Source organism: Dendropsophus ebraccatus, chromosome 6 (genome assembly GCF_027789765.1).
Source record: "Dendropsophus ebraccatus isolate aDenEbr1 chromosome 6, aDenEbr1.pat, whole genome shotgun sequence".
In the NCBI taxonomy this organism is placed as follows: domain Eukaryota; kingdom Metazoa; phylum Chordata; class Amphibia; order Anura; family Hylidae; genus Dendropsophus; species Dendropsophus ebraccatus.
In genome coordinates this window covers 45,082,397-45,097,490 of record NC_091459.1, presented here as the reverse complement: position 1 = coordinate 45,097,490, position 15,094 = coordinate 45,082,397, and the positions used below count along the sequence as shown (strand labels likewise).

Sequence of the window (15,094 nt, the reverse complement as noted above, 5' to 3'; positions counted from 1 at the left end):
TCTGTATACATGTATTACCTATCCAAGTCTATAAATAAATAATAAAACCAAATCTATTTGCCACAATATAATAACTATAATAATAACAATAACACAGAGTAAGACACAGAGTAAGAAAGGCGGTATTGTCCGCCGCAGAATGCCGCCAGCCTCCGTGTCATAATGGCGCTCTATGGGAGGCGCGCTCTGCATTTCTCGGTGCTGAAGAATTAACACGTACATTCTTCAGCGCGGGGAGAGGAGCGGCGTGCGCCTCCCATAGAGCGTCATTATGACACGGAGGCTGCCGGCATTCTGCGGCGGACAATTCCGCCGTTCTTACTCTGTGTTAATGGGCCCTAAGACGGGGAAAAAAAATAAAATCAAACTCTGTCACCAGACCCGAACCCTTCAGTGAGCACAGTAATCCTGACACTTACCATTGCACCATAGGCAGAAGCTGTGGAAGCTGGAGGAAAATAGTCCAAAAAAATAGATCTAATTCTATGCCTAGGCCAGGTTCACACTATGTAAAAACAACGGTCGGATTTCATAACAACTATGGCCATTGTTATGAAATACGGACGTTGTTTTTACATAGTGTGAACCTGGCCTGAGGCTGCAGCACATGTGGTATTTGATTAGCTTGTTATACACTGCAATTCCAACTCTGGCCACTGGGTGTGCTGCATATGTAAACAGACAGAGCAGCTTGTAAACAAACAATACAAGATATAAAAAGAGCTTTTTCATCTCAAGAGAAGCTGATAGAGAAGAAAAATGTATATGGGGAGGTTTGTCTTGACTTAGGCAATAATGCTAGATGATTTTTGAAAAAACATAAAAATCCTGGAAAACCTCTTTAAAGGAACCAATTAACCCAGTCTCCCCTAACATATGAGCATCTTCTGCCAGGGTAACTCTCTACCGGGGGAAAAAGTGTTTTACTGCATGGTGCAAGGCCAGGAGTGGGGTGGCAACTAGTCATCTGTGTGCGGAGCCGCCCATGACTAGTCATGGTTCTCTGCCTATCAATCATCCCTACAGAGCGTGCCTACAGGCAGAGCCGTGACTGGTCACTTGAGGCTTCCCACCCAGATTACTCTTTTCCCCGGTATAAAGTTACCCCGGCAGGCGCTGCTCTAATGCTAGGTGAGATTGGGCTGGTGCGTTAAATGGGCACTGTTATAACTTTTCTAAAACTATTTACTTTAAATGGGGTTGGCCACTTTATAGTAAAATAGTTCAGTGTACAGTATTAGTAAGTGTACTCACTGTATATACTGACAGCAGCTTCCTGTGTACCTCATAGAGATAAACTCACACTCTCCTCCTCCAGGCTGTGCTGTCCTGCTCTGTGGTGATTCTGTTCATAAGATGGCTGAGCATGGAGGAACATGTGATCATGCCTCACCCCCAGTGTCCACCACTCAGCCTGTTTATGGAGGATACTGTGGGGCAGGACATGGTCACATGCTCTTCCATGTCAGCGATCTTATGGACACACTGACCACAGAGCAGGACAGCCCAGCCTGGAGAAGAAGAGTCTGACTTTAGCTCCTTTTACACAGAGAACTGCTGTCAGTATGTGCAGTGAGTACACTTACTAATACTGTACAATGAACAATTTTACGATTTCTGTTTAGTTATAATAAAGCTGTACTTGAAATCCAGGCCAAGTCTCCTGAAGGCAGCTTTGTGGTCTTGCACTGGTTGATCCATATCATATTGATCCATATTACTAAACTATCTCTTAACACAACAAAATTGCCTTAAAATTCTTTGTTGAATTTCCTTAGTATATGATGGCACCTTGTCTGAAACCAGGGATTGGGAGGAGAGTGGCGTGCTCTGTAGTTTGTCTGGTCTTTCTAGTAACATAGATATCTACATATAAAGAGAATTGATCTTATGAGAACGCATAATGATTTGTTGCAAATCAGTAACACAAATGTAATGAATGTACCCTGTGTTTAGGCCACTCATGATTGATAGCACCGGAAACTACAACCAACTGGCAATGTCCAAAACTTCTCAAAATGCTGAGCAGGTAAGACCAGTTTAAGTGTGATTTCCCAAAATGTTTCCATCATTGCAGACATTTATTTATTTTAGTGCAGTTTGCAAAATTCACTCATCAATACTTACCTGCCGCACTCCCCAAGTATCATCCTTTTCTGGTGTCCCCCGCAGCCACCAAAATCTAGCTCTGCAAATCACTGACTAAGGGCCCTTTTACACGGAAAGATTATCTGCCAAAGATTTGAAGCCAAAACCAGGAATGGATTTGAAAAGAGGAGAAATCTCAGGCTTTCTTTTATTACCTGATCTCTGTTTATAGTCTATTCCTGGCTTTGGCTTCAAATCTTTGGCAGATAATCTGTCACATAATCTTTCCGTGTAAAAGGGCCCTAAGACGGGACATGCTGCCTGTGATTAGCTGAGCTGGTTGTCACTCTTGAGATGTGACAACCCACTTAGCCTGTCCCTGGCTGCGGCATTGTCCCATCCCAGTCAGTGATCGGCTGAATGGGCTGGAGGTGGCTGAAGACACCAGATACCTGAAGGAGGACAACGAGAGTTTGTGGACAGGTGTGTGTTTTTTTTTTTTTTTTGTTTTTTTTTAGATGTGCGGCTGCCATCTATAAAATATCACTGTCACGAGCGGGGAGCCGCCCACCATGACTACTTCCCCGCTCGTATCTAGTCACGAGCCGGGGAATAAGAGTCATTTTCTCCGTTGTAAGACAGGAAGTCCCGGCCAGTACAGAAAGTGACAGCTCAATGTGTCCATCAGTCATATGACTGACTTCTCTGTGAGTGCTCAGATGACCTGGGGAAAAACTGGACTTCCTGTGTTTAGAGACTTTAGGAAGAAAAAAAAAAAAGTCAGAACACAGGAAGTGCCGTGTTTTTCCATTGATAACTAAAAAAATTATTGTAGATCGCAAACTTGCTTCATATCACATCTACTGTTGATTTAGGTTTTGAAAGTTATAACGACGGGTACCCTTCAAAGGGGTTATCCACAAAAACATGGCCACTTTCTTCCAGAGACAGCCCCACTCTTGTCTCCAGCTTGGGCGGGGTTTTGCTGCTCAGTTCCATTAAAGTGACTGGCGCTTTATTGCAAACCGCACCTGAACTGGAGACGAGTCGTGTTTTCTCTCAAAGAAAGTGGCCATGTTTTTGTAGCACTGGATAACCCCTTAACCCCTTAACTACAAAGGGCGTATAGGTACGCACTATTGCCGGTAAGGGCGTTCAGAGCGGGGCCGCGCGGCGACCCCGCTCTGAACCGCGGCGGTGCCGCGTGTAGCCCGGGACCGTAGGTATTAGCGGGCACGGTCCGATCGCCGTGCCCGCTAATACAGTAATCAGATGCAGCTGTCAAACATGACAGCTGCATCCGATTACCGGATCCAGCATCTCCCTGGTGTCTAGTGGCGGAGATCGCTCCTCCGGGATGTTATCCCGGAGGAGCGAACTCCGTTTCTGAAGCCGGCCGAGGACCGCTCCAAGATGGCGCCGTCCCCGGCTCGGCACTTGTTTGTTTCCGGCTGCAGCAGCCGAAAGCAAACGAGTGCCGATCTCATGGATCTCTGCAGCATATCTATGCTGCAGAGATCTCAATGAGAGATCAAAGTGTATATACTAGAAGTCCCCCAGGGGGGCTTCTAGTATATGTGTAAAAAAAAATAAGAAAAGTGTTGTTGTGAATAAAAAGCCCCCTCCCCTAATAAAAGTCTGAATCACCCCCCTTTTCCCAGGTTATAAATAAAAGTAAATAAAAAAATAAATAAACAAACATGTTTGCTATCGCCGCGCGCGTAATCGCCCGAACTATTAATTAATCACATTCCTGATCTCGTACGGTAAACGGCGTAAGCGCAAAAAAATCCCAAAGTGCAAAATTGCGCATTTTTGGTCGCATCAAATCCAGAAAAATTGTAATAAAAAGCGATCAAAAAGTCGTATATGCGCAATCAAGGTACCGATAGAAAGAACGCAAAGAATGCGCAAAGAATGACACCTGACACAGCCCCATAGACCAAAGGATAAAAGCGCTATAAGCCTGGGAATGGAGCGATTTTAAGTGACGTATATTTGTTGACAATGGTTTGAATTTTTTACAGGCCATCCGATACAATATAAGTTATACATGTTACATATCGTTTTAATCGTAACGACTTGAGGAACATGTATAACAAGTCAGTTTTACCCCAGGTCGAATGGCGTAAAAACACATTTCCCCCAAATAAACAAAATGCGTTTTTTTTTTTTTTTTCAATTTCCCCACACTTTGAATTTTTTTCTGGTTTCGCAGTGTACTTTATGCAAAAATTCAGCCTGTCATTGCAAAGTACAATTAGTGACGCAAAAAATAAGGGCTCATGTGGGTTTCTAGGTGGAAAAATGCAACTGCTATGGCCTTTTATGCACAAGGAGGAAAAAACGAAAACGCAAAAATCGAAATTGGCTCTGTCCTTAAGGGGTTAAAGAACTCATTCTGAACCTTGAAAAGGTTCGGATCAGAAGATTCAGTTACCTTATTTCTCGTCCTAGCTACCCAATTGCACTTTTATTCTATGTGGAATATGACTTATTCACGTGGTTCTCAGATTTGCTGCAGAAAAAAATTAATTTTGAAGTACGATGCATATTCCCATTGCAAATAATGAAACGCAGTATTACAGGTGGTTTTCACACATATATTGCATTGTGGAATACATGTAAATATATTGTGCATGGACATAACTTCACAGAATATTGGGGTGAAGCCCATGATAAGGTGCGCTGTACAATTCATCTGATACATTGAAAATTAAGTCTTTTGTGAAAATTTACTGCATTTGACCCAAGACTGAGCATGCTGCGGGCTAAAATTATCCCAACCTACTCTCCTCTCTGACTTTTTCTGCTGCATGTAGATACGGTCTCAGTTAACAATATACAACTGCTTTGTACTGTAAAATTATGTGGGTTTGCATTGCAGATTCACAGATCTGCCCTGTCTGGGCCTCAGGGTCTATCCACACACAGCAGATTTGTGTAGGTGCTTGCTCCAAAGTGACACCTTTTTGAATAAATGAATGAAACGTTCTGCTTCAAAAATGTCTGCAACAAATTGATGTGTGAATGCATCTTTGCAGTCACCCTTGCAGGAAATGGAGCAAATCCCTTTTTCAGAGATCAGTAGGTGATAGGGCAGACACATTCATTTCACTTTTCTTTGTCTTTCGTGACAAAGTGGGATGAAGGCATCTATAACCAAAAAAATAGTCTGCATGCATATACCCTTGCACTTGCTACTTGAGTCTCTTTTGTGGAAAATCCCTTTGTTCTAGGCTTCTAGAAGTACTGTAGAGTTGTAACTCGCCCACCTTCCAATGACTGCACATTCTGTCTCAATCTGTGCAGCACATATGTGAGCTGCAGAAAATACAAATATATGGATAGCCATGTATAATATCTATATCTTTTCTGAACATATCTTGCGCACTTCTGTAAAATAAACTTTTTTCATTAATATTATTGATAAATCTGCCCCATCATTTTACTCTTCTTAAATACACTGTGTGTTGTTTAGACGTATGACAATAGGTCAGCGTGGACCACTGACAGGAAATCCAGTAGGGGCACCAAAAGAACGCTGAGAGAAGACCCCGACAGCTCGGCGGAGGAGCCCAGTAATGAAATGCTAAAAATTTCCATGTAAGTTGATTAATTACATTCTTACACAACCTTATAAGTCATTGATTCTTTATTTTCAGTTCTAATAAATAGAGATAAGCAACCCTATAAGATAGATGCCACCCTTCTTTTTATACCCATTGTTTTTTTGTTAACTCTGGGAAGCTATGTTTGTTTTTTTTTTTTGGGGGGGGGGGGGGGGGGGGGGGGGGTTATATTCTGCATTTTGCATCATTCCAATGGCCACTCAATCTGGTTAGCAAAAGAAATCGCAGTCACATATTTCTTCTATATTACCTGTATTGCATAATGTTATTTATAATTCCTGCTACCCTGGTAAACACCGATCCATTGCTTTTTTCCTAATCATAGACCCCATGACTTTGAAAGTTATCAAACGGATGATTCTGATGATCTGTCTGACTTATCGTCGTGTGAAAGTGAAGAAATGGTAAATGAGGAATCTGCCTCCAACCACAGCCACTCATTTGTGAAGACTTCTGATAAGTAAGTGATGACTTTTAGGCTTTATGGTTGCCTTATCTGTAAATCTATTTTACAGAGCAAAATCCTTGATCGAATAAAGTTCAGACGTTAAGTGCTGGGAGGGGATAACAAGGACCCCCTGCTGTCGTAACTGTACAGACTGAAGAACTGGATACAGTGCTACAGCTACCTGAAGAACATGGATACAACCATAGGTTATAGGCTGTATCCATGTTTTTTAGGACTCCCTAGGGCTGCATCCAACAACGTCAGCCACCGATAATTTCTTCTGTATATGCAGTTTTTTTTTTTTGTGCTTGTGCAAACCCAGCCAGTAACAAAACTTCTCAGCGCGCTGATGGTATTGTAAATTATTTATGACTTACTAAACAAAAATTCTCATTTAACTTAACAAATCATAGACAGCAAGCAACACGCAAGAGGATGAAAAATGGCACCGAGAAACATATTGTGGTAAGTAGTAACTGGAAAGCTGTTGGATTGAAAACTTCTGCAGAGGGGAATATTCTATTTTATCAAAGCCTTCAGCATTGAAGAGTCGATTTTAAGAAACTTTGTAATTGGGTTTATTAGGCAAATCTGCCATTATCTGCATTCAAAAAGACTTTTCCCAAGTCCCCCCTCCCTCCTCTTTTCTATTCACTGCTAAATATTAGGAAATTGTGATTTGTTGCACCAGACACAACCCTGTCTGTTCTATAGAGGAGGGAGTTAGTCGGCAGCAGAGAGCAGAGAACAAAGGATTACACAACATGGAGGTGGGTGACAGCGGTATTCAGAGGTCAGAGAGGTCAGTGCTGACTGTCAGAGGAGATAGCCAGGTGATTAACTGTAGGCTGATTGTTTTCCTGTTTTGGTGCCTCATCTCTCTCCACCCCTCCCCTCTCCATAAGCAAGCCATGAAGACAGGGGGGAGAGCTTCAAACTGCTTTTTATGATAAAAATGCATTTTTCAGCTAATAAACCCAATTACAAAGTTTCTTAAAATCGCCTGTACTATTGATTTCTGAAAAAAAATTAAACGGCAGTGACACTTTAAATTATGCCTCCTGATTTCTCTGTACATAGTAAAAAGAAGTGAAACTCCTTGTAATTCTAAATGATCTAATATTGAGGGAACCTATGACTAAGGATATGCGAATTTACAGTATTTAAGTGCTTCGCTAGGCTCAGTGGGCAGATTGTCAGACGGCTGCCTTAGAACTCAATGCCACTCCTCTTGGAGCCTGGAAAAGCTTGATCTATTTCTGGGAAACTTCTCCATTTTTTTCAGGACTGGGTCCAGCTTTTCCAGGCACCAGGAGGAAAGTAGCCTGGAGCGGCACAGAGTTCAAAGGCAGCTGACTGACAAGCGCCTAACGAGCCTATGGAAGCGCTTCGCTAATACTGTAAATTCGCTCATCCCTGCCTATGACTATGAAAATGCTCTCTGATCCATTGACATCATGTAAATATCTTTGTGAGAAAAGATTTAGTATGGTAATTAGAGATGAGCGAACCGGGTTCGGGTTAGAGTCCATCTGAACCCGAACGTTCGGTATTTGATTAGCAGGGGCTGCTGAACTTGGATAAAGCTCTAAGGTTGTCTGGAAAACATGGATACAGCCAATGACTATATCCATGTTTTCCACGTAGCCTTAGGGCTTTATCCAGGTTCAGCAGCCACCGCTAATCAAATGCCGAACGTTCGGGTTCAGATGGACTCGAGCATCATCTCTAATGGTAATTCATTTGCTTTCAATGTTTCCTAGCTTAGGAGTGCAGTGGGTAATCCTATTCAGTGTCCACTGTACTCCTAAGAATAGGAACAGCTGAGATTTCAATCAACCAGTTACAAATTATATATCTTTATGGGAAAAGATTAAACTGTCACTGTCGTTATAACTTTCAAAATCTATATCAACAGTAGATGTGATTTAAAGCAAGTTTGCAATTTACATTCATTATTTTTTTTATGATGTAAAACAAAGCTGAATTTGCAAGAAATCCAGATCCAGTCTCCTGGGGGGCAGATTTTCTGACTTGTCCTGGTTGGAAAAAAAAAACAAAAAACTGACTAAGCACAGGAATTCCGGCGAGTACAGAGAGTCACAGCTCAATATGTCAGTCAATCATACGACTGCCTTCTCTCTGTGAGGGCTCAGATCGCCTGGGATACACCGAACATCCTTTTTTTCTGACTGTTTCCTGTTTTTTGACGAAAAAAAAAACTGTCAGAAAACAGGAAGTGCTGAGTTTTCCATGATAACGAAAAAATAAATGAATATAAATTGCAAACTTGCTTTATATCACATCTACTGTTGTTTTAGATTTTTAAAGTTATAACGACAGTGAGACTTTAAGAAGTCAATCTGCTCAGCTGCTATGATGCTTGCAGATTAGGTTGCATTTTGATGGTGACAGGTTCCCTTTTCCCAGTCTCATATGTACCACATCACAGTGGATTTCTCTGTGTTCTGCAGCGAAATCCTTTGCGTTGTTCTGTAGTGTAATTTCCCATGTCTGGCAGCGGTGGGTTAAGTGGGCAGGGGTTCCATTTTCATTCCGCTGCATGAATGTAGATTCATAGGAAAGGACACTACAGAGCATCGCTGTGGAACTTGCAACATGAAATTCATTGAGGTACATGTGAAACTGACCTAAAACTGGAAAAGATTTTACCTATGGAAAAACTGAGTTAGGGGGCATTCACACATTTTGCGCATGGTTTATAAATACAGATGTCATACGGAACGGAATTCAGAGTTCCTGGTATCATGGTTCATATTGATTCCAGGAGCTTTGAAACTGTTTAAATCTTTGCACTACTGTACTGACTCAGCTCTTTAAAGGAGTTATCCTAAGCTCAAAAGCTATTGGTGTAGGTGATAAAGAGCTGATTGGGTCCAACTGCTTAAAGGGGTATTCTACCAAAGAGCTAAAAAAAAATGAAATTCTCCCAAACCTAGCTGGACTTAATCACCAAGTCCCCCTGCGTATTTATGAGCAGTTTCCCATCTTTCTAGCTGCCACTGTTCCTGCGCTGCAAGTTTTTCTAAAAGCCAGTCTATATCCAAGATGGCTCCAGCTGGGAAATTGCATTTCCCAGCATGCTTTGCACCTTAGAGCCAACTGCCAAGTATCCACCTCATTTTGTAGTATCTTATCGCTGGCTCAATCTGCTTTTGCTTTACACTATAAACAAAATATCTATCTATTTTAATCTGTGAAAGGATAGAGAGATAAAACAACTGTTTCCTTTCCTCTATACTGCACAGAAGGCTGTCGCTGTTCTGTTGTTTTCCTGCCCCTTGGCCTGGTGCTCACTGATTGGTGTGATGTTAATGGTGGGCGAAATTACAGATGAGATGTTCCAGCTTGCCTGACAACAGGAGAGACAGAGGTCATGTGACTTGTCTCAGAAGCAAGAGGGAGGAGACAGAGTGGAACAGGCAGTGAGGATTTTTAGCAGCTTTCAGGGTGTGAGTCAGGATGTGCTACAGACAAATGGACCAATTTATGTAATAGAAACCTGTTACACACAAACTTAGGTTATGGGTGGGGATTGAACGGGGTTAAATCTAAGTGGAGTTCCCCTTTAAATGCATGTGATCAGATACTAGAGGTCCCTTGTCTAGGTGCATGGAGTGATGGCCAGGTGTGTGAATTGCCACGCCATTCAAGGGACCTTCATTCTTGTGACTGGTGGGGGTCCCAACAGTCGGACCTCCACCAATCAGCAAGTTATCTTGTAGATAGGTGAAAGCTTACAATCAGAGATGACCATATAACATTCATCTATGTGCCACCACCTCCTGTAGTTGCCATTTTCAAAGCAGAAATTAAATGTCCTTTTCTGTTCATTTCCAAAATCTCAGGTGACGAAACACAGACTGGAATACAGTGACTCTGAGGATGAAGAGGAACACAAGAATTACTATGGGGAATCTGGTAAAGCACATCTTATGCTATTTAACATAAAGTATAAACTGTTACCCCAGAATCAACCTTTTTCCTTAAACCAGTCTGGTGGGAACATACATGTTTTTTTTATATACTGTATATAGTGTGTGTGTGTATGTATATAATATCAGTGTGTGTGTTTATGTGTATTTGTAAATTGACCACTAAATATAGATCATATAAAATCATAAAAAAACTGTAGTGGTCGCTCCCCCATGTCAACTTCTGTGTGTTTGCATACAATATGTTCCCAAACTACATTTTCATGTATATAATTACATTTCCAAGTACTCAATCCTTTGTTGGAATCCCAACAGATGAAATGAGGATTATTACACAGGTAGTGTGATGGTTGTAAAATGACATTGACCTGGGATGGCTTACTAGGACTCAGTTTCACTAATGTAGTAGGGATCTCTGAAGGGGTTTCAGGGAAGCACAAGTGCTCTGCAAGACTTCTAACATCCCCTAAGGTTCAGCTTCTTATAGGGTGGCAAAAAGAGGGTTGCGGAGGCAACCTGAATAAGTGGAGGACCAAGTGTGACGGAAAGAAGCCCACGATGCAAAGAAATAGCAAGGTACACACCTCATGCTCTAAAGAAGGGTGTAAGGCCATATACTATAATGTTAGCTCAACTTAATGAATTGGGTGGGACCAGCTGTCTTTCCAATGAGCATGGAGGCCTGCTGACTCCCCCGATGGTAGATCGTGGAGGAAGAGGATGATTGCGGAATTCGATTTCAACATGATCCTGTTTGATCCTTTTGTATTTAGAGTAAACGCCTCCCAATGGAGAAAGAAAACCCGAAAACAGGCATGCCCCTCCAAATATGCTAGCAGATAGCCACCAGCCAAAAAAAATCACTTGGCCGACTGCTACCTAATGTTTACGGCCAGCTTATCACATGTATGAATGTGAAAGTTATAATGAGATCACTAAAAGTAGGTTCAGTAAAAGAGGCATTTTAGTTTGTACCAACATAACTGAAAGTTGAGCAAGCGTCCAGCTTAACATTGTTACCGCTATCTAGTAACTACAGCTTTTTATTAAAGGCCTAGGAATAAATTGAGGATTTGTCGTCTTTTAGATGTTTAATATAACACAACTATAGCTCTAGCTAGTAGCAGGGTGGCCCTCCTCATTTATGGGCATATGCTGCTGTGCCCATCCACAACTTTCCGCAAATAAAGCCTTTCTGATGGCCATGAAAAGTGTAGAAAATGGTCAATAAGGCAGCACTTTTTTAATTGAAATTTTAAAGGGAGTCTGAACAAGGCTCTCTGCACACTGGTAGTATAACTTTCACATTATAATTATAAATCCGTCTGTAAAGAGGGCCCTGAAATTGAGGTGGTCCCGAGTATAGGCTTCCGCTGGCCCTGATTTACAAAGTATTTTCATTATAAAATAACGTGGAGAGGAAAGCGGGCAACGAGCTAGGTTAGAAGCGTGCCGGAGGAGACACCGTAAGTCCTTGTCAGTCCATTTTCTGGCTGCCCCTGATTTGATTGATCGATCACTGTATATAGTAAAAGATCGAACAATCGGTGGGAAGGGGAGAAGCTGCCAGGGACTGCCTCAGTGGTCATAATGCTGGCTGGAATGCTAAAGTGTTTCAGAGGGAATCATGTATCACTGTACAGAAGGAGCCTGCCTTGGTTAGGACTTGTTCCCTTTTTTGAATTGGTTCTTGAGGTTTGGAGAAAATGCTGCCAGTAAAATTTTTTTTATTTGTAATTGACATATCTGATCTAAAACAGACCTTTTTAAAATAATAAAGTAGTAGTTACCGTGACCGTGGCTTAGTCCATATTGAGGTTCGACAGCCTCTGACAGTATGCAGTGCCAAAGGACTAAAGCAGAATGTTTACAGTAAGTTGGTATATAGACATGAGCGAACCTCAGGCGTGGGGCATTTGATTGGCTGGATGCAGCCCTAAGGCTCAGTATTTTGCAACCAAAACCAGGAGTAGATTGAAAATACAGAAAGGCCATGCTCACTCCCTGTAGAAACTGAGTGGATGGCTGCCATTACATGGCAAGTAAATGCTGTTTTAAAACAACGGCCGTTGTTTTGAAATAACTGTAATTATGTCATTAAATGACGGCCATCCACTCAGTTTCTACAGTGTGTGAACATGGCCTTTCTGTAGTTTCAGTCCACTCCTGGTTTTGGTTGCAAAATACTGAGCAAAAATGCTCGGTGGGAACATAGCCCTAGACTGTAACCATGGTTTCCCGGATTCCCTAGGGCTGACTATATGGGGATGTCTGATATCAGGGAAGTATGAATTAAACCTTTGCTATACTTCACCACAGTACATAGCTCAGATTTACCAAAAATAGATTTCCAAATGTTAGTAGATTATAAAGGGGACTAAAACACAGATTGTGGGGGTCAAGCTCTTTGGTCTGGGCTGATTTTATTTTATCCTGATTACTGGTGGATGTCGGGCAATGTATGCATTGGCCTGTCTCACACAGACGTCTCAAAGATTTTGATTGGTTGGAGTCTGGGTGTTCCGCTCTTCACCGATTGCTAGCTAGAGCTGGGAGAAGCCTGCAGCTGAGCGCTTCATTCCCTGACGTACTGCTGTATCATTCTCATTGCAGAAGTCTGGTTCTAAGTTTATATGGATTGACTCCTGCATTGAGTGATCAGCTGTGCTTCTTCCAGCCTTGTTTAGACCCCCACCGAATCCCCGACCAATCACAACTTTTGACATGTAAAAAATTTATTTTTAAGGTGATTTGTACAAGGAGTTATATAACGCAATCTCTTTTTAACACTACTGTGAAGGCCACTATATAGAAGTGTTCTTATTTATTTTTGTGTTTTATATTCTAAATAAATGTATACTTTATTTTATAGGCTCTGTAAAGAAGACAGATAAATCATGCAGAATATCCTGTGCCAAAATGGGACGAATGCTGAAGCGAATTCATCGGGACAATACTCTACTGAGTGAGAAAGTTCTGCATGTGGAGCAGCAGTCCTTCCAGAAACTTTCTGAAATCTCCACAGTATTGACCAGTTTAGCTACTTACATGATGAGCATGCAAAATTCTCAAAGACCCGGACGTCCGACGACTTTGGATTCTGCGAGGAGCCATGCGAATGATAAATACAACTCCCAGAGACATAGTCACGGATTGTGGTCTGACGCAACTAAGAAAGAGTATGACTCGTAGCTTCCATCCTGGACATATATATGACTATACGTGCATTGGACATAATCCTAATCAATATGTGTCATAGTAGGCACCGTGTAAGTCTTTTAGCTGTATCTAGTAGTAGTGATTTTAAACTTGCCAGAGAGCCAGTTTTCAGCGGATTGAAAGGCAAGAATTGCTTTCAATGGAAAGAGTTGAGATTTTAATACGTAACTATATGCAACAAGAGAGAGGTTTATCCTTCAGTGTTGGTCATCACTGTGGAAGGATGGCAATGGACAAGGACATAAGACAGTATGGCTGAAAGGTTCTCCTGCAATGAAATCCTCTTAGTCCTGCATATATGGAACATAAAATCGGGAAGTACGCGATAGCCCAGAAAGAAGCCGTGCTACAGCAGGAATAAGCCAAAACACTACGTAGAACTGGACTGCTCTGGCCACCTGAGGTCCTCTACCCATGAGATCTGCCCTTCTTGTTGTTTTAATGTTCTGATAATCTGGATGGTGTCTGGTCCCATTCATGCATGATTATCAGAGTTTTATTGTATTCACATGCGTCAAATCAGACTGTCCTAGTGGATGTTTTACAATGCTTTCCTACACAGTAGTGAAGTTTTTATTTTGTAATTTCTTAGTTCATTCAAGACTTTTTAGCTTTGCAGCAGAGCTTAGACTTGAACGATTGCGTTAGTTACATAATAGATAAGAGTATGCACTGGACTATACGTCTCTGTGGTACTGTTGTTTATCACTGCTTATCTGATGCATATTATGTAGCTCTATCGGTTCTGTGGTTGCTTTCTGGACACTATGCCCATAAAAGTGTTTTATTATCCAGTTAGTATTTTTTTTTTTCTGTGGTATATTGAAGTGCGTAGATTTCTTTTGGAATGGATGAAGTTTTGACACTGGCCACACACAACCTGAGTTAAAGAGGTCCAGAGGAAAAAAACTTTTTAAAAATCTCAAGTCTTCCACTACTTATCAGCTGCTGCATGTCCTGCAAGAAGTGGTGTATTCTCTCCAGTCTGACAGTGATTTCTGCCACTACCTATGTCTGACAGAAACTTTCCAGAGCAGTAGAGGATCTGGACAGTTACTGGTACAGACAGAGGTAACAGCAGAGATCACTGTGTCTGACTGGAGAGAGTACACAACATTCTGCAGGGCATACAGGGGCTGATAAGTACTGGAAGACTTGAGATTTTTGAATGGTAGTAATTTACAAATCTATATAACTTTCAAATATCAGTTGATTTTTTTTTTTTTTTCTCCAGAGTATCCCTTTAATACGACCTATTTCAGCAATCGCTGCATGGTCCTTAAACGACTGTGAAGTATTCCCTTTTCATCCTACATAAAATACTGAAACACTGGATCCCTGCATTGCATGGGGCATTTGAGAGCAAACAACCTTGGTAAATGTTTTACCTATCCCAGTTTCTTACCTTCAGTTAACAGCTTATTAAAAGAATGCAGAGCATTGTATATTAATCATCATCGCTTTACAGCGTCTGCACTATTAGTGTGGAGTTATCATAATAAGAAGTTAATGGGGGTTGTCTGAGGACAGGATTAGATAGAGCACCCTTTAATGCGACTCTGTACCCACAATCTGTCCCCCCCCCCAAACCTCTTGTACCTTCAGATAGCTGATAATCCAAGATCTGTCCTGGGGTCCGTTTTGCAGGTGATGCAGTTATTGTCCTAAAAGCAACTTTTAAACTGGCAGCTCTATGTCAAATTGGCGTGGCCTAGAGTGTCTGTGCATTAGACTTGCACCAGCCCTCCTCC

General features: G+C 41.7%; 1 protein-coding gene across 4 annotated transcripts in view; it reads left to right on the top strand.

Annotated features, from left to right (window-relative positions):
- LOC138794799 (heat shock factor protein 2-like) overlaps positions 1-14,137 on the top strand; it is a 38,328-nt gene extending 24,191 nt beyond the window's left edge. For 2 of the 4 annotated variants that reach the window (XM_069973674.1, XM_069973675.1), the window contains 6 exons: positions 1,957-2,029; positions 5,570-5,694; positions 6,046-6,180; positions 6,582-6,633; positions 10,038-10,110; positions 12,997-14,137. In XM_069973674.1, coding sequence (XP_069829775.1) covers positions 1,957-2,029; positions 5,570-5,694; positions 6,046-6,180; positions 6,582-6,633; positions 10,038-10,110; positions 12,997-13,316 — 778 coding nt within the window. In that variant the 3' untranslated portion in view covers positions 13,317-14,137. Of the gene's footprint in view, positions 1-1,956; positions 2,030-5,569; positions 5,695-6,045; positions 6,181-6,581; positions 6,634-10,037; positions 10,111-10,595; positions 10,701-12,996 lie in introns of all 4 variants that reach the window. The other 2 variants (XR_011363501.1, XM_069973676.1) reach the window with 2 other exon arrangements.
- Positions 14,138-15,094: the final 957 nt, after the last annotated feature.